Source organism: Nyctereutes procyonoides, unplaced genomic scaffold (genome assembly GCF_905146905.1).
Source record: "Nyctereutes procyonoides isolate TBG_1078 unplaced genomic scaffold, NYPRO_anot_genome, whole genome shotgun sequence".
Lineage (NCBI taxonomy): Eukaryota > Metazoa > Chordata > Mammalia > Carnivora > Canidae > Nyctereutes > Nyctereutes procyonoides.
This window is the reverse complement of record NW_026575044.1, coordinates 40,478,927-40,497,211: the sequence shown is the minus strand read 5'-3', so window position 1 is coordinate 40,497,211 and position 18,285 is coordinate 40,478,927. Positions and strand designations below refer to the sequence as shown.

Sequence of the window (18,285 nt, the reverse complement as noted above, 5' to 3'; positions counted from 1 at the left end):
AACTCAGAGGCCGAGCTGGTTTTGCTTCCCCTTTCTCATATGGAGCAGTTACACTGTGCCCCAGCAGTGAATAGAACTTTGAGGCGCGGGTTTTTGGGAGCCACCTTTGTCTTCTAAGTACATGGTGGGTGGGTGGGACGGAGGAACCCTTGGAAACCAGAACTCCTTTTTTTAAGTAGACTCCACACCCAGCATGGAGCCCAGTGCAGGGTTTGAACTCACGATCCTGAGATCAAGACCTGAGCTGAGATCAAGAGTCGGCCTCTTAACTGACTGAGCCCCCAGAACTCTTTCCTTTTTAAAGCCTTGCTTTCATCATACATATATTCTCTGCTTCTGTCCAATGTCCTGGTACCAGCGCTGGAGTCTTTTATAATCTGCTCGCATCTAGTTCCACCTTGTTTCTCAACGTGTCTCAGGTGAACTCTAAGACAGTCTTCCAGTTATCTGCACACATACGGCTTTATTTTTATCTTGTTATTTTAAGGATTGACTTATTTCAGAGACAGTGAGCGAGCAGGGGGAGGGGCAGAGGGGGAGAGATTGAGAGAGAGTGAGCGAGAGCCAGCTGGACGTGGGGCTTGGCCCCAGGACCCTGAGATCATGAGGTGAGCTGAAATCAAGAGCTGGCTGCTTAACCGACTCAGCCACCCGGACACCCCCACATACAGCTTAATTACACATTTCTTTCCTCCTAGAATTAAATGTGGTATCACAGAAAGATCACTGGCCGTGATCTTTATATGGTGGAGGCACTAATACATGCATGGGAATAGTAAATACCAAATATGGGACCATGGGAAAGAAATGGGACCTGTAAGGGTTGGTAGGGGGCCTCGGTGATAAGGTAATGGTTTCTCTCTGAAGTTGGAGGCTGAGTACATAGATGCTGCCTTTTATTTCAGAAATATTATGTATGATAAAAAGTGAACATTCCAGGGTTATTCTGCTGTTGCTCCTTCTCACTTCAGTCCTGAAGGTGGGACCAAGGGGAGGTTCAGTCCAACCTTGCAAGGTCCTGCAAGTCTTGAGGGCTGAGAAAGGGGCAAACCCAGGGCATGGTGTGCTGTGACCACCCTCAAGTGGGCGAGGGTGCCTCATGCCACTGCTCTGCTCGGGAATGCTACCGTGTGAGCGGAGCACCTCTGCTCTGTGCCTGGAGCACCCAGTCCCTGCACATTCTTTAGGGCCAGAATGTCCTCTCCCATGGGGCTGGCTCTTCTGTAGCCTGTCCTTTATAGATTATACATAACGCATATCCTAGTCAGTAACTTAGTATCTGTGTTCACTGAAACCACATGGCCCAGTCTTGCCAGTTCCTTTGTGAGTTACCAGCACCGGGCACGTTGGTGGCCTGTCCTCGCTGTTCATGAACTGATGACCAAAGTGTGGTATTGGAGTTAGGTCACTTGCCCCAATTCACAAAACTAGAAGGTAGCTGACCCCAAATTTGAACAGATTGGACTGATAGTAAAACCTGTGCTTTTTCTAAATCATGTGTGTAGCTGGATGGGATCTCACTTAGTGATTTTAATCTGTTCACCTAAGTTTTGGCTAAAGGCACCCAAAGAATCCCAGATATTGAGAGTCTAAATTGATGCCTTTGGGGTCACAAAACCTTTACAGATCTCCCTTGGCTTAAGATAGCTTAACATCCCAATAAACCCACAATAATATATTAAAATAGTAATATATTGATCCCAACATCGATAAATACTAATATATTGAGAAAATATTTTAAAATGTGTTTATTTTTTTGACTTTTTAAAGATTTTATTTATTCATGAGAGACACACAGAGAGGGGCAGACAAAGGCAGAGGGAGAAGCAGGCTCCATGCAGGGAGCCTGATGCAGGACTCGATTCTGGATCCCAGTGTCACGCCCCGAGCCAAAGGCAGATGCTCAATCCCTGAGCCACCCAGGCATCCCTTAAAATGTGTTTAATGCACCTCACCTATTGAACATCATAGCTTAGCCTAGCCCACCTTAAACATACTCAGAACATCTGTTATTAGGGGATCCTTGGGTGGCTTGATGGTTTAGCACCTGCCTTCAGCCCAGGGCGTAATCCTGGAGTCCTGGGATCGAGTCCCACATCGAGCTCCCTGCATGGAGCCTGCTTCTCCCTCTGCCTGTCTCTGCCTCTCTCTCATGAATAAATAAAATCTTTAAAAAGAGAAAAAAAGAACACCCGTATTAGCCTGTGTCTGGGCAGAATCATCTGACATAAATAAAATGTTGAACAGCTCATGTAATTTGCTGGATACTGAGAGTGTGAGACAGAACGGTGCTGTGGCTCAGACAGTCGCTTGAGTCCATCCGCTGCCGACCCTCACGCTGGTGGGTTGATGGGATTGCTGCCACAGCCCAGTATCAGAGGGAGGATCGGCTTGCCTATCATGATGAGCTGGGAAAAGATCCAAATTCCAAATTTGAAGTACGGTTCTACTGAATGCATACGGCTTTTGCTTCATTGTGAAGTCGAAACATCTTAAGTCAAACCATGGTAAGTCAGGCACAATCTGTAGGGTTATAAGAGAACTTTTTGGTCCCCTACCCCCACAAGACTTCGTTGGACCCCTCACAGTGCTTTATTTTACAGAGGGAAAGAATCTGCAGAGGTTGAAAGATTTGCATAGAAACACATGCCTGATGAAGTCTGCCCTTTCTTTAGTGTTGCTCGTCCCAGTGCCACACCAATGATCTAACGGGACATTATTGCCCTAATCCAAGTCCTTCCTCCTAGGATGTGTGAGTATGTCGATCACCTGCATGAACATTTCAGGTATCCTGTGATAATCAAGAAGGCATCCTATATGCCTCCTAAGGTGAGTTTGGCCAGGGGCCAGCCCCTGTATATTTGTTCTTGTAGGTTGGACACTAGAGTGCAAAGCTATCTCCTAATTTTCAGTATCTAGAAATTACAGAATATCAGCAATATCAGAAATTACAGCAATATCAAATAACCAAGGCCTGAAGGTCAGGGGTCGAGGGTGAAATTGCCCTGAAAAGGATTCTCTAATGCCAGCCTTTCTCCCCAACACCAGCGGAGGCATTAAAATGTATACTTCTTGTGCAAGCCCCCCGCCCCCGAAAAAACCCAAACAACAAAAACAAAACTTGACACCATCTAGCATGTTACTGAACTGAAACACTTAACTGCAGATGTTATCTGGACCATTTATCTTCATCATGTCCAAGACATGATGTCATTTTCACTGACAGAGGTTGAATTGTCAAAGGAAGTATGATTAATTTAATACTGAGATGTAGCCAGTAAAGTGTATCCTTCTCCATTTCAAACAATCTGAAAACTTCCTACGAGCAGCAGAGTTTTGTTCCAGGTGGTTATTGACATGACTCAACTTTTTGTTTGATAGGATGCTGGTTATTCAACAGAAATGAAGGAGGAGTCTGTGAAGAAACACCAATATCCAGATGGTGAAGTCTGGAAGAAACTCCTTGCTGCTCAAGAGAATTAAATGTTCAGCCCTAACACTCTTTTCTAAGTGAAAACTTAAAAAACTTTTTGGGTATGCTTTTGTAAAAACAAGGGAAAGGATCATCCTAGCAATCAAAACAAGTTCATCTAAAAGTCCTCGTAACCTCAGAAATCAGCTCAGTTGTCATTCCTTGATTCTTTTAGCAAATAAACACATATTCTCCTAATTAATCCTTGAACAAATTTAGATTGAATTCAAAGTCTAGAAAGATGTTAACAAAATTTCTATCCAGTGCTGGTACCTAGACATTAAACTGTACTTTGAAAATAAGCAGCAGCTTGCACAATTATTGGAACAATGCCTTATTCTAACACTTGTCAAAAATTAGCATAGTAAAAATAGTTCTGCAGTACCATGGGGTAGTTGGTGTGTAACAAAGGTAAAAGGTTTTCACAGGATTAGACTGAGCAAGAGAAAGGCTAAACTACTCCAGGGCTAAGTGTGTTAGTAGAGGATTCATACCATACTGAAACCATGGCAGCGGGAATGGGCAGGAAAATGGCATTTCATCCATTATTTTCCCATTATCTTTAAATAAACCTTTATCCTAAATAATCATCATGTGCTAATGATAAATGCAGCCAGAATTAGATGAACCACAGAAAAAATATAGGGCAAAATACTTAGCATTTAAAAAACATACTAAACCTTGGGACACCTGGGTGGCTCAGCAGTTGAGCGGCTGCCATCTCAGTGTCTCAGGATCGAGACCCACTTCGGGGCTCCCTGCTTCTCCCTCTGCCTTGGTCTCTGTATCTCTCATGAATAAATAAAAAAATACCTTTAAAAAAAAAAAACAACTGGGATCCCTGGGTGGCGCAGCGGTTTGGCGCCTGCCTTTGGCCCAGGGCGCGATCCTGGAGACCCGGGATCGAATCCCACGTCGGGCTCCCAGTGCATGGAGCCTGCTTCTCCCTCTGCCTGTGTCTCTGCTTCTCTCTCTCTCATTCTATGTGACTATCATAAATAAATAAAAATTAAAAAAAAAAAAAAAAACTAAACCTCTGAGCAGTATCCAAATGAGTAGAGCATAGGTTTATTTAGGAGGGTTCAGTTAAATCTATTTAGGGTAGGAAGTGAGCAGAATGGCAATATAGAATAAAAAATTTAAAAAGATGAATGCAGAACACAAATGCAATACACACATTTATTACAGCAATATATAAAGCAAATAACTTTAAATGTTCATAGCCACAACTGTACATTAAGAATGCTGGTGTTACTCAGCTTGCTCAAATTTGGGGTGAACAGCTGATGTGTAATTCTTGAAATTCGCAGACCTTCATAAAAACGGATTGAAATGCATGTACATGTTTTAAGTGTATTTCAGTGTTCACTTTCCTAACTTTATTCCCAAACTCGGCACTTTCACACCTTAGTGAGTCAACCAAACTCAAAGCTTTTTTGCCAGTGGCAACATCTTACAAGTTAATGAATAATAGCTGCTGGTCACCGAGAGATTTTTTACCTAGTTCCTCCTCCTCCCTCTAGGGCAAACAGTGAAAGCCTGGGCATTCAGTCAACCCCTACAGACTGAATATCACCTCTTTTAAAAGCACTTTACACAGCCATTTCCATTTTAATAGTTGGGTGAGGATTGTACCCCTCGATCTGAAAGTCTTCAGCCTTGAAGTCATCAATTGTCTCAACTCTTCGAAGGATTCTAAGCTTTGGGAAAGGCCTTGGTTCTCGCTGCAGCTAAAAACAATAGGAGACCATTATTTTTGCCATTATCCATACAATCTGCTTTAATTCTGCTCCTTGTGAAACAGGTACATAGTATTTTATCAACAAAATATTATTTCACTGGAATGTAATAGTGCAGACACCTGCCCCTGCTTATGGAACACTTCTGGAATGTAACCAACTGATTTCTTTCCCACATGTAGAGAATGAAGGATGTCTGGGTGGTAGCACACCAGCTGAGGAGCCTAGTGGCTCATCTTATAACTGACTGCTCTTGGCAAACGTATTAAGGATGGGACACAGTCTTTACTTTCATATCTGTGACTCCTATTAGGCACTCAAGTATGGTTATTTGAGTCCCATAATCCCTATCTCAACTGTCCCTGACAAAGAGGGTGATGGAAGATGACATCTGTTGACAACAGAGAGGGATGCAAGCCAGGGTTCCTGGCGTGAACAGATAGCGGCAAGGAGGATGTGGACATGGGTTCCAACCTCACATTACTCCGTCCAGCATCTCTGGAGCAGACAGCCAGAGAAGCAACTGGGTAAACCCTGAAGTAACCCTCTACACAAAAGCAGCCAAGCTCCACACAAAGGAGGAACTTTCAAAACCTGGATCTCATCTGGAAGGGGCTCAAAGGGTTCGGTTCAGTTTTTTTTTTTTTTTTTCTGGGGACTCATTAAGCATTAGACACATTTTAATTGCCACTTCAAATCATTTGTTGGCTGCTGTTAACTTGGGATTTGGACAAACTTTTGAAAGTTAATACCTGTGTATGGCATTTAACATAATAAAGGGAAAACATCACCATTTAAATTCTCCAAGTAAAAATAAGTTAAGATGCTACCTTGGGAAGGTCCCACACCCACTGGTCTAACTACGGGCTCTTTCTTTCTGTCTCACAGTAGTCTCTTGTATCTCAGGGCACTGTCACATTAAGTGCCTGTGGTTCCTGAGATGTGTCTGCCTTGTCCCTGCCCACCTGCCCACCACACACCCCTAAGCTGAAGCCCTGCAGCCGGAGCAGGGCATCTTATTTCTGCCCCAGCACAGAGCAGTCTGTTACACAAGGGATGTTCTATAAGGGAGCCTTTTATCAAGAGAAGGTACCAAACTCCATAGTGACAAATAACAGTCTTACCTGTATTTTCAGCGGCTCAATGTGATTCAGGTAAATATGCGCGTCTCCCAAAGTATGTATGAAGTCACCTGGCTAGATCCCACCAGAATAAGCAAAATGGTAAATGTTTTAGTTTCAATTTAAGACACATCATTTAAAAGCACATTATGGGGGCGCCTGGGTGGCTCAGCGGTTGAGCGTCTGCCTTTGGCTCAGGTCATGATCTTGGGGTCCTAGGATGGAATCCCGCATCAGGCTCCCTGCATGGAGCCTGCTTCTCCCTCTATGTCTCTGCCTCTTTCTGTGTCTCTCATGAATAAAGAAATAAAATCTTTTAATGTAAAATAAAAAGCACATTATGTAGACTATGCAGACATTCCAAGGCTTTTCAGAAAATAATTTCACCAGTGTAGCTTTTGAGAAAAGCTGATATTCACAAAAGTTGTCTTGTGTTATAAATAACCTATCTAAACCTGTTTGTTATACAAACCACAAAGACAGGATAGCTTCCTGGAAGCTTGCCAGGTGACCAACTAGATTTCTAACGTCACATTTTAAAACTAGACACTGACTTCTCTGCAATCAGTCTTTCCACATTAAATAATCTAAGCGCTCAGCGCTTTCGGCTGACAGCAGCCGTTCTTTCCTGAGAGCAGCCCACCTTCAGGCCTGTGATGTGTGCGATCATGTAGGTGAGCAGGGAGTAGCTGGCGATGTTGAAGGGCACGCCCAGCCCCATGTCTCCTGACCTCTGGTATAGCTGGCAGGACAGCTCACCGTTCACCACATAGAACTGGCAGAGGGCATGGCACGGAGGTAGGGCCATCAGAGGAAGATCTGAGGAACCAGCACAAAGGAAAATGAGGCATGCGTGGTTTTAAGGAATGCAGCTACCCACAAATTAAAACAGGAGAGAAACAGAAGCAAAGTCATACAGGGGAGATCAAGAGAAATAGCCCCTGGGCCACTGCCCCATGACCCACACCTCCCTCTCCATGTCAAGAGCACCCATTCCAATCCTGAGGATGGCATAATGCCTACAGTGACCCATCCATCAACAGAAGACTCCTGCAGATAATGTTTACAATTAAAGCAACAATCATCCAAGCTCAAATTATTTGTGCCACCTTCATGGCACCAAACTACAGTATGGGAGAAATGAATTCATTTCCAGGGGCCACAGGAAACTGGCACACCCTCCTCTATTCAAACCTAAAGCAAACCTTCCACTCTGGCCAATACTTATTACACCTTGGTAGAGTTTAATTTTACAATATAACGTTAAAAGGTTAAGAGCCAGATGGAGGAGATATGAAACTTCACCTGCCCCAGTTCAAACTGTATTTAAAATCCTAGGTATATTTTTTATAGGTAATTTAAAGCCCCCCCCCCCCGAGTAAAACAAGTATAAATACACACATTAAGATCATCTTCACCCAGCTCCATCATCTGAAGTTGAAAATGGGCCCAAGTGGGACTTGCCCAGCGTCACACCAGCCATGTGGCTGGGAGTGGATCCCAGGGTCCTGCCTCTTAGCAGTGGCCTCCATGCAAGGCAACATGGCTTCCCTTTGTGCTAATGGTACAGTTAGGAAATAAGAGAATAACTGGAATGGTTTCAACCTTTTGGATTCCAACCACACAGAATAATTCTTCTGTCGTCAGGGTTGGTTTTGATTGTGTCAATCACTTTTTGCAGCTGGTCGACTCCTTGACCTGAATAATCTGTAGAATTGTCAAAAAAGAGAAGACACACCTATATGTCAATCACAGCATCTTGTGAGATGGCTTTAGAGGCCATCTATCACTGTCCTACCACAACCCTCTGTGGCCATGCTACAGGATATTTAATGTACTCTACAAATTCCTCAGATCTTGTAGGGTAAGGCTGTTATCCTCTAGAGCCATAACAAAGTCTATTTTCTTTTCTGTGAAAGAGTCCCTTAAATATTTAATCTGTCATCGTGCCACCCCTCCCCCATTGCTAACTTTCTCTAATCCCAGCAATCAGTTTCTTCCAGGGGTTCCCACTGAACAATCTCTATGCCCAGCAACCATTCTTGTCACACTCTGCTGCCACGGAAAGTACTGGATCTTACTGTGAACTCCTTTCTATGCTCCAGATCCTCTTCTCCCAACACTTCTACCTAAATTACAATCTAGCAGCAAAACACCTGATTTATAAACATCAAGAAACCTCTGTAACTCTCACACCACCTTGTACTTTTCTCCAATTTCTGGTCTCTGGACTTTAATTCCTCGCCTTCCTTCTGAAATGGAACTGGAAAGCTGCAACATCTGAGAAGTGCAGAGCTTCATGTGAAGCTTCATGTGAAGGTTAAACCTCCTCTTACTGGTGTCAGACTATGTTCTGTCCGGTAGTTCTTAACTTTGGGGGGGGTGGGTAGAAAGTCCTGTCATGATCACAGCTTCAGAAAAAGTAATAAAGATTAAGAAAAAGATGCACTGTGATAGTACAGTTCTGGCTTTTGGTTGTGGTGCTTACATAAATTTAGAGGTGCTAAAATTAGCAATGGTTACTATCCAACCAGCAAGCTAATACTTCCTATGCATGTGTGTACACACACATAGACACACACCCCCTGAGGAAGCTAAGCATTAGCTTTTGCAACCTATGGATAGGCAGGACAGAAAAGAACCAGAGCAAAGTGACTAAGGAAGGTAGACGTCCAGGAATAAGATGTTTCATCTTCTTCCAACCCAGGAGGGCAGGGAGAAGAGGGTGATCTAAAAACCGCTATCACACAGACACCAGCTAAAATGTGCTGGGTGGCGCAGTCTTAAAAAGGGAGATCAAGCCACCATAAGGCAATCCTGAGGCTTTATGTTCCCTAGATGAACTTCCCCTACCTTATCCTCCAGCATGGCATCCAACCATCCAACTATGTTGCTATCTGCTAATATAACACAGTACGGAAAGTACCAAGCACCCAATAAATGCTAACAACCAAGAGTGTGATCTGACTTCTACCTGAATCTGAAACAGCCTCTCACGAGGTCAAAGTTATACATCAACTCCCCAGACACAGGCTTCTTACCACCCGCAACTTCACTCAAAACGATGGGGCAAACTCACGCTGTGATGGGTACTCAGGAAATCTCAGGCTTCGTTTTTGTTTTCTCACCTGAATCCTTATCTTTGTATTCTGCCCCAAAATGCCTCCACTGAAAGCCATAAATTGGGCCTAAATCCCCTTCTTCTCGGTTGGCGAATCCCAGGCTGTCCAAAAAGTCTCGAGACCCATTGGCATCCCAGATTTTCACTCCCCTGGAAGACAGTTCCTTAGCGTTTGTGGATCCCTGGAAGAGACAGGAGAGCAGAGGAGATATCCAAGTGAACTGAGCCATAAGGAGTTGACACCCTAAGAGCCTCCACCAATTTCCCCTCTGGCTTGTGCTAACATACCAGAGACAGGCACTCAACGTGTCCTGAACAGCGTGTCCTATCTTTAAGGGCCAGTCAAGGCCCCAACTTTTTGGGGGCCGCTAGGACAGTCTCCCAGAATCACTTCCAGGACAGGTGATTCTTGGAAATACCCTTTCAATTCGTTTTTCTACTCCTCTCAACCAAACATTCTAGATCAAACACCTCCAAGTCCTTTCATTATTCCCACCTCACCTAACAGCTCTGTTTTTCAACCAATTGTGTTTTTTGTCTAAGCCTGATTCCCCGAAAATGCATTTAATGCCTCACCTACAATCTGTTCAATGTATCTTAGATCTGGTATATAGGATGTTTAATTGGCCTAATCAGCATCGGCTTTTCTTACAAATCTATCAGTCATATTATCTCATGTGTACCACTGTGAAGTTATGTTTACTCCAACCTGTATTTGCAGTTAAGGTGGGCTTTTTTTTTCCCCCAAGTATAAGCCTGTGTTTTTTTCTTATATGTTATCTCCTTAGATTTGGTTGATATCATCCTAACCTGTGTCCTGATCATGCATCCAGGTCAAAGACAGAACTCACAGCAGCCTCTGGGTATGATATGCTGTAATGGTGATAAGCAAGCAAGCACACACACCGTGCCTGCCCTCCATCATCCCTCTCCCCTGACAGCTCCCTGACCCCCTAGCCTCGCTACCCCACCCGTGGAAGAGCACAGCCTTATCCCCACACATCTTACTGTGAGGGTTAAAGAACACAAGCAAAGTGCTCAGTGCTCGACAGATCCGAACCTCGGCACAGGCCCCACGTTGCCATCTTGCCCACAGATGCCAGATGCAGTGTGGGGTCATCTTGACCCCAGTGTTTCATCCAGTTACCCAGGTAGCAACTCTACCAGAGGTGAGTCTGAGTAAAGAGTATTTAGAATCCTGAATTCAAGCTAAATTAAGATAAAATCAGTGAATGCATTAATGCATTTTTTTTTTTTTAAAATGTGATTTTTTTTTTTTAATTTTTATTTATTATTTATGATAGTCACACACAGAGAGAGAGAGGCAGAGACACAGGCAGAGGGAGAAGCAGGCTCCATGCACCGGGAGCCCGACGTGGGACTCGATCCCGGGTCTCCAGGATCGCGCCCTGAGCCAAAGGCAGGCGCCAAACCGCTGCGCCACCCAGGGATCCCGCATTAATGCATTTTATTTCTGAGCATCTCATTTCCACCCTTCTGAGTTTGTACTATTTTTTTCACCTCCAATAAGTAATTTTTCAATCTCTCTCATATTGTTCCTTCTTCCTTTTTTTTTTTTTTTAAAAAAAAGTAGGCTCCATGGCCAGTGTGGAGCCCAATGTAAGACTTGAATTCACAACCCTGAGATCAAGACCTGAGCTGAAATCATGAGTCGGATGCTTAACTGACTGAGCCATCTAAGTGCTCCCTCCCATGTTGCTTCTAATGCCTCCCCTTTCATCCATTCAGACTGAGCTCTAGCTGGTTTACAAATGGCCTCTTCTGAGGTTTCTGATGACACACCTGAACTAGATACTCACTGCCAGCTGAGGTAAGATAACACAGAAGAAAATACCTCAAGGACATGAAAGTAAGGAAGATTAGATCCAAACCTAAATAAACCCTTTCTAAAATGCAGTAAGAAGTCTTGGGTCTGGTTTGGCCAAAGGCCATACAAGCCACACTGATGCTCTGCAGGAGGGATCCCAGCTTCTACACGGCCCACAACTGAGCCCATTTACTCAGGCACCCTCTGACCAGCACTGACCAGAACATCACTGATCTGGACCAGGAGACCGAGCGAGAGGAAGCTGTCCATCGTCACAGCACTCCAGCCTTTGCTTGAGGTACCTACTTGGCCCTTTGGAAGAAGTACAGCTTGTAACTCCAGATCCTTCTAGCTTATACAAATATGAGAACATAGCTGGGATCTATACTCAGTGATCAATCTATGTTGAGTACCTACCATATGGGAGGCTGTGTTCTAGGCTCAGGGGATATAAACATGAAGAAAAAACAAAATTTCCTGCCTTTATGAAGCTTCTAATACATTTTACTTGTTTACTTGTTGTCTACCTTCCCCCTTGTATGGGGAAAGGGAGAGGGTAGACATTATAGATCAGCTGATGGTGTTTCTCTATGGAGAAAACAAAGAGTAGGGTGTGTGTATGTCGGGGGGTAATCACAGTCTTAGATTGGGAGGTGAGGGAAGGCTCATTCAGTGGGGACTTGAAGGTAGGGGAGTGAGTCATGCTACATCTAGGGGAGGAAGGTTCTAGGGAGCAAGACTGGCAAGCATCAGAACCTAGGTGGGAATGTCCTGACATACTCAAAGATTAGCAAGGAGGCCAGATGGGTGGACAGTGAGCGCCACTTTGCTGAAGCCAGAGCTAGGCCAAAGGCCCCAGGTGAGGGCCCCAGCTCTTACTGAGTGAAATGGGAACCACTAAGGGTGACAGGTGAGGAGTGACATGGTTGGGCTTGTAGAAGGATTTCACTGGAGCTGGGTTGAGAACAGACTGCTGATTCCAATAGCAGCAGCTTCCTTACCTTGATAAACCACAGCAACTCCTCCAAAACACCCTTCCAGAATACACGTTTGGTTGTCAGCAGAGGAAATTCATCTGAAAAACAGTTTGCAAGATAATTTCAAGACGGGAAAGGAGAACAAACACTTCATCCAACTTTCTCTGTGGAGGAAGACTGTCCTGGGACCTAAGGCTGTTGAGCTGCCAAGGACCAACTAGAAAAGTGTGATTGAATCACATGGGTGCCCCAGAATGGGGTAGAGCTCCCAGGCTACAGCGCAATTCAGTGACACAATTCAGACTGAGACTGCCCTCCTCAATTCTTGACCACCACAGAATTCCACATGGTGAGATGGGGTGCTGGCCAGGCAGGCATGCCCATGTGGATAGGAAAACAGCTACCATCCACTTCCCAGTTCACGTGATTCCTTCGCGGAGGTGTTTAGACAACACACAAAATGTGCCCTAGGACAAAGGCTAAAGGCTCCCAGGGCTATTCCATGATTATCCTGCCAAGGAAAACTGGCTCAAGTCCAGGGAAGAGTAGATATCACACTAACCAAAGCCAAAGAGAACAGTTTTCATTATTTGCAAGGCAAATTAACCTCTATTATTTAAGTGTAAAATAGTAACTGCTTAAATACTTGGTATGCATGACCCTACTGAATCCTGAAAACCAGCTTCCTTGAGACATCCTTAAGATCTCCCTCTTCCAGGCACCAGGGGGGAAGATAGATACACATTTGCATCAAGCAACAGAGAGATCAAAATGTAAAAGCTTTTCTCTAAATTCGGTACCTACTCAGTTCACCTCATCAGTTTTATGGCTGATATCTGTGTAACAGGTGCTTTTCAAGCACCTACTTTTATCAGTGCTGCCAACTGAGCTGATTTCCTCTATTTTAAGTGCACGAGGAAGCTGAAGACCAGAGAGGTAACTTGCCCACGGTCTAGGCAGATGGGCTGGAGGAAAAACGAGGTCTGTGGCTCCTCCCAGGCGGCTGTGTGGAGCTGCAGGAAGGTGGATCCCTGTCTAAGGCCGACCAGCCACTGCGGCCTGGGCAGCTTCTGGTCTGCAGGATGGGCCTGGGGTGGAGGGAATCAGCTTTACTAACAGTAAAGTCTGGGCAGCCCGGGTGGCTCAGCGGTTTAGCGCCGCCTTAGTCCCAGGGCCTTCGTCCCACTCCGGTGGCCGAGTCCCGGGATCAAGTTCCCGCGTCGGGCCTCCTGCGTGGAGCCTGCCTCTCCCTCTGCCTGTGTCGCTGGTGCTCTCTTTCTCTGTGCCTCTCATAAATAAATAAATAAATGAATAAATAAATAAACAAACAAATAAAATCTTTAAAAAATAATATTAGTAAAGTTTCCCTCCTCAACACCACCCCCGACCTGTGTCAAGGGTACCTGTCTTGTGCCCCACCCCCACTGTGTGTCCCCTGGAAGCAGGACTCTAACGACCCTCGGGAAGCTTCCAGGAGCCATCTGTATGCATGGAAAGGGCGAAGAAGAACTTCTCGGACTCTGGCGTTCCTGTTCCAGGGTTTCAGAGGAGAGCTGGTTCGTGAGGCCCAGACGGAAAAACTGACAGGAACCGCAAGTTCCGGCCCAGCCCCTCTCCGTTCGCGCCTTCTTCCCGCGCGCCGCTGACCCGACCTTATTCGTTCGCTCCGATTTTTAAATACTTTGCAAAACCGAGGGCCAGGACGGGGAGATAGAAGGAGGAGCAATAAAAAAAGAAGGGGGATCTGCAGCGAAGCCCGTGGCCCAGCCCAGGCAGGTCCCGTCCCGGTCTCTAGTGGGAGGCGGACAACCCCGGACCGTGTCCGCTCGTGGGCCAGAGTGGTCCGCTGTGTCCACGCCTGATCTGGAGCACAGGCCTCGGAGCCAAAGGACCCGGTTTCACCTCCCACTGCTGTCACTCCGGCCCGCGTGACGTTACGCAAATCGGCTCCCTGACGCGAGCCTCTTGTTTGGGGTCCGCAGAGCGGGGCTACGGAGGTCCCAGGGCCCGGCCCGGCCCGGCCCGCCCCCGCCCCCTCCGGCGCCACCCCCCCGAGTCCAGCCGCCGCGCGCGCGGTCACCTCTCAGGCTGTAGCGCGCCTGCAAGCCGAACACCGACAGCGTGCCCGTGCCCGTGCGGTCGTGCTTCCGGGCCCCGCAGCTCAGGATGTGCTCCACCTGCCCCAGGTACTGCAGCTCCCCGTGGGGAGGCGGCTGCGGCCGGGCGCGCGGCTTCTGCGCGGCGGGCGGCGACGGCGGGCGCTGCAGCTCGGAGCCGGGGGCGGGCATGGCGCGGGCGGCGGCGGCGGCGGGCGGCGGGCGGCGGGCGGCGGGCTGCCGCGGGGCCGTGCCTTCCTGCGCGCCTCTTTTCCCGCCGCAGTGGCGGCGACTCCGCCCCTTCCGGCCTGGTGACGTCGGCCCCGCGCCGCCCCCCGCGACCCGGGCGGAGGCGGAGCCCCAGGTGGGCCGGGCGCGCGCTCGCACCCCGAGCTCCCGCGCGGCGGCGCTTCGCGGGACCGGAAAGCTGTCGCCCTGAGCCTGGGTCTCGGTGCCTTGAAAACGGCTGCTCTGGTTAGGAAGCGTCCGGGTCCGCCGCGCCTTTCAGCACTAAGGGGAACCTGCGACGCCCCACGTGCTCAGAAAACCTAAAATCAGGGGCTCCTGGGTGGCTCGATGGCTGAGGGTCAGCCTCCCACTCAGGTGGTGATGCCGGGGTCCTGGGATCGAGTCCCGCATCGGGCTCCCTGTGGGAGCCCTCTGCCTGTGTCTGCCTCTCTCTGTGTCTGAGTAAATAATTAATTAATTAACCTAAAAACAAAACTCTGTTCTTTGAGGTATGTTCCCTGCAACTAAGGGGGTCATGCTGCCAAGCAATGTGCATTTGTTTTCGCCATCTTCACCGAAGGCCAGTAGCTGGAGCAAGTGAAATGGGCAGCTTTTTTTTTTTTTTTTTTAAGATTTTTATTCATGAGAGACACAGAGAGAGGCAGAGACAGGCCGAGGGAGAAGCAGGCTCCATGCAGGGAGTCCTGTGTGGGACTCGATCCCGGGTCTCCAGGATCAGGCCCTGGGCCAAAGGCGGCGCTAAACCGCCGACCCACCTGGGCTGCCCAATAGGCAGCTTTTTTTTTTTTTTTTGATTCTTTTTGTCTTTTTAATTTTTATTTATTTATGATAGTCACACACACAGAGAGAGAGAGAGAGGCAGAGACACAGGAGGAGGGAGAAGCAGGCTCCATGCACCGGGAGCCCGACGTGGGACTTGATCCTGGGTCTCCAGGATCGCGCCCTGGGCCAAAGGCAGGCGCCAAACCGCTGCGCCACCCAGGGATCCCTAGGCAGCTTTTTTATTGGATTAATGACACCCAGCCATTTTCAAGTTTTTAATACTAAGATATGCACTTACTGTGAGATATTTATAGCGAAAACACTGATCAGAGCTATTTGATAATGAGTTTAAAATGTGCTAGGGGTTCTTGGCTCCCTCAGTCAGTAGACCATGGGACTCTTGATGTAGGAGTTGCAGGTTCCAGCCCTATGTTGGGTGTAGAGATGACTTAAAGACAAAGTTAAGGGAGGGGGGTGGGGGGGTAGCTGGGTGGCTCAGTTGGTTAAGCCTCTAACTCTTGGTCTCAGCTCAGGTCATGATCTCCCTGCCTGCATAGGCTCAGAGCTGAGTGTGGTGCCTGCTTGAGATTCTCTGTCTACTCTCCCCCTCTGTCCAGTCCTCCCACACCCCCTTTTAAAATGTATATATAGGGCAGCCCGGGTGGCTCAGTGGTTTAGCGCCCCCTTCGGGCCCAGGGCGTGATCCTGGAGACCCAGGATGGAGTCAGTCCTGCATCAGGCTCCCTGTGAGGAGCCTGCTTCTCCCTTTGCCTGTATCTCTGCCTCCCTCTCTCTCTGTGTCTCTCATGAATAAATAAATAAAATCATTTTTTAAAAAAGTATATATATATATAAATAAAATCTTTAAAAAATAAAATAGGGGTGCATGAGTGGCTCAGATGGTTAAGCATCTGCCTTTGGCTCAGTCCCAGGATCCCAGGATGGAACCCCGTGTAAGGCTCCCTGCTCAGCAGGGAGTCTGCTTCTCCTTCTGCCCCTCCACCCACTTGTGCTTGCTCACTCTCTCTCTCTCGTATAAATAAATAAAAATCTTTAAAAAATGTACTAATACATGTACATACAACAAGCAGTCTTTTGAATCAACTGTTTTATTAAACACACAGTAGATGTTCAATGTATTTCTTGTTACTGGGCCTAGGATTGTGAAAAATACGATGTTGGCTCTGAATGAAACATATCGAACACTATTTCTTGCTGTTCAATAAATTCAACATGTGTTTGTGTTTTCTGGTTATCTCAAGTGAATTTGTGCAAGATTCTTTCTGCTAAGATGCACCTTTCAACATCAAGGTTAAAATTTTTGTAACTGTAACACAAATTCTAGGAAGAGGTAAATATCTTTCATCTGCAGCTCTACTTAATCTCAGCGAGAACAATTTTACACGCCTTTATGTGGCATATAGCCTATAAAAAATAAATCAATTCTCAAAGAAAATTTATAAAATACCTGGCCTTTTGGGTTAATTGAGGGAGAAAATACTATTAATAGATTCAGGGAGTGCTTCAGGGGACATTTCACAAGCCTCATAGATGGAAAGTGCGTTCTTGTCGTCCTCACAAAGGCCACAGTAAAAATTGCATTGGGCTGCAGAATAGCAGATTTAAATCTATTTAATCCATCACAGTACTAGGCTGGTCTTTCATAGGCCAGCATTAAGTTCATTTCCCTCTCTTGCAGCATGGTTCCCACCCTAGCCCATCCCAGTGTATTAATAGTTTTAAAGAGTCCCCTGCCTCTGTTAGGAATGATGGCTCTCCTGTGTTGTTCTGTTTGGACAGGGTGGGTAGCACCAGAGGGAGTGGGCATTCTTTTGGGGGGCGGCATTCTTTTTGATGGGCATTTGGGAAGAGATGTGCTTGATCAGAAAACCTGAACTCAGAAAACAGACTTTAGACAGGAACAGGGACTCACGTTGTCTGCTCCATCTTGAGGTTGCCCCTGGGTATAAGAAGCTAAAATGCTATGTGGAAGCACGGTCCTGGGTGGGCCAGAAAATGCAGAGTTCTTTGCTGGGCAGGACTGTCCTGCATATTGCAGGGCTTTGGCATGCCTGTGGAAAGCCAGCTAACTGCAGGTATTCCTTCAACCCAACCTCAACTGAGAAGTGTCTCCACACATCTCCAGCCATGGGGAGGATCCCAGGGCTGAAAATATCCCAGATTTTCCAGTTGTATGTTACCCTTGGTATTTAGTCTTCTTTTGTTATAAATACCAGTTGTACCACAAGGAGAATCCCAAGACATAAGAGTAGGTTCACCTGCCCATGTGGAGATGCCTCTTCTACTGTGGTACTTGGAGGGTACTGGTTTGATGATAATAGAGAGAGAATGGTTCCTTTCCCAGGGGCTGCTCCATAAGTGAATGATCCTCTCAGATGAGCATATCATTTATTCATTCATCCAAGAAGAATTTATATCCCAGTGCCTACCGCGCATGTCAACACAGAGCAAAATAGACAAAGTCTTCTCACAGAAACTGATGTTCTAGCAGAGACAAACAATGCTTATGTGCCCAAACAAGACACCTGCAGATAGTGACAAGTGTTATGATGATTGCATAACTCGGTAAAGGGCTACTGAAGGTACAGAGGAACTACTTCATTTAATTTTTTTTAGTTTTAATTTTGATTCCAGTATAGTTAACATACCGTGTTATATTAGTTTCAGGTTTACAATACAGTGCTTCAACAGTTCTATACATTATTCAGGGCTTAGCATGATAACTGTACAGAGGAACTATTTTAGGTCCCCGGGGGAAAAAACATTCCAATCCCCAGTGCATTCATGCTAGCCTGTTTCCTAGCACTTGCATCTTTGAAAATAAAAAATAGGGATCCCTGGGTGGCCCAGCGGTTTAGTGCCTGCCTTCGGCCTAGGGTGTAATCCTGAAGACCTGGGA

At 46.5% G+C, this 18,285-nt stretch overlaps 2 protein-coding genes across 3 annotated transcripts in view; one reads left to right on the top strand and one right to left on the bottom strand.

Moving 5' to 3' along the window:
* The window catches only part of ENOSF1 (enolase superfamily member 1), a 29,333-nt gene extending 25,715 nt beyond the window's left edge, over window positions 1–3,618 (top strand). Inside the window, exons 15-16 of one of the 2 annotated variants that reach the window (XM_055323896.1) lie at window positions 2,748–2,829; window positions 3,382–3,618. In XM_055323896.1, coding sequence (XP_055179871.1) covers window positions 2,748–2,829; window positions 3,382–3,483 — 184 coding nt within the window. In that variant the 3' untranslated portion in view covers window positions 3,484–3,618. Of the gene's footprint in view, window positions 1–2,747; window positions 2,830–3,381 lie in introns of those variants that run through there. The other variant, XR_008664242.1, reaches the window with a different exon arrangement.
* Window positions 3,619–4,637: 1,019 nt separating this feature from the next.
* TYMS (thymidylate synthetase) lies at window positions 4,638–14,566 on the bottom strand. Its single transcript, XM_055323897.1, has 7 exons — window positions 14,339–14,566; window positions 12,283–12,356; window positions 9,461–9,635; window positions 7,938–8,039; window positions 6,976–7,151; window positions 6,336–6,407; window positions 4,638–5,202 (listed from the first exon to the last, which is right to left on the bottom strand). Exons 1-7 carry the CDS (start codon window positions 14,544–14,546, stop codon window positions 5,065–5,067), a joined length of 945 nt encoding a protein of 314 aa, XP_055179872.1. The 5' UTR covers window positions 14,547–14,566; the 3' UTR covers window positions 4,638–5,064.
* Window positions 14,567–18,285: the final 3,719 nt, after the last annotated feature.

Excerpts from the sequence above, each read along its gene's own strand:
- TYMS (XM_055323897.1), bottom strand. The coding sequence starts at position 14,546 with ATGCCCGCCCCCGGCTCCGAGCTGCAGCGCCCGCCGTCGCCGCCCGCC. Across the intron at positions 6,408-6,975 it reads CACACATCACAGGCCTGAAG|CCAGGTGACTTCATACATAC; the intron begins GTGGGCTGCTCT and ends GGTGGGATCTAG. Across the intron at positions 5,203-6,335 it reads TTGAGCCGCTGAAAATACAG|CTGCAGCGAGAACCAAGGCC; the intron begins GTAAGACTGTTA and ends TATTGTTTTTAG.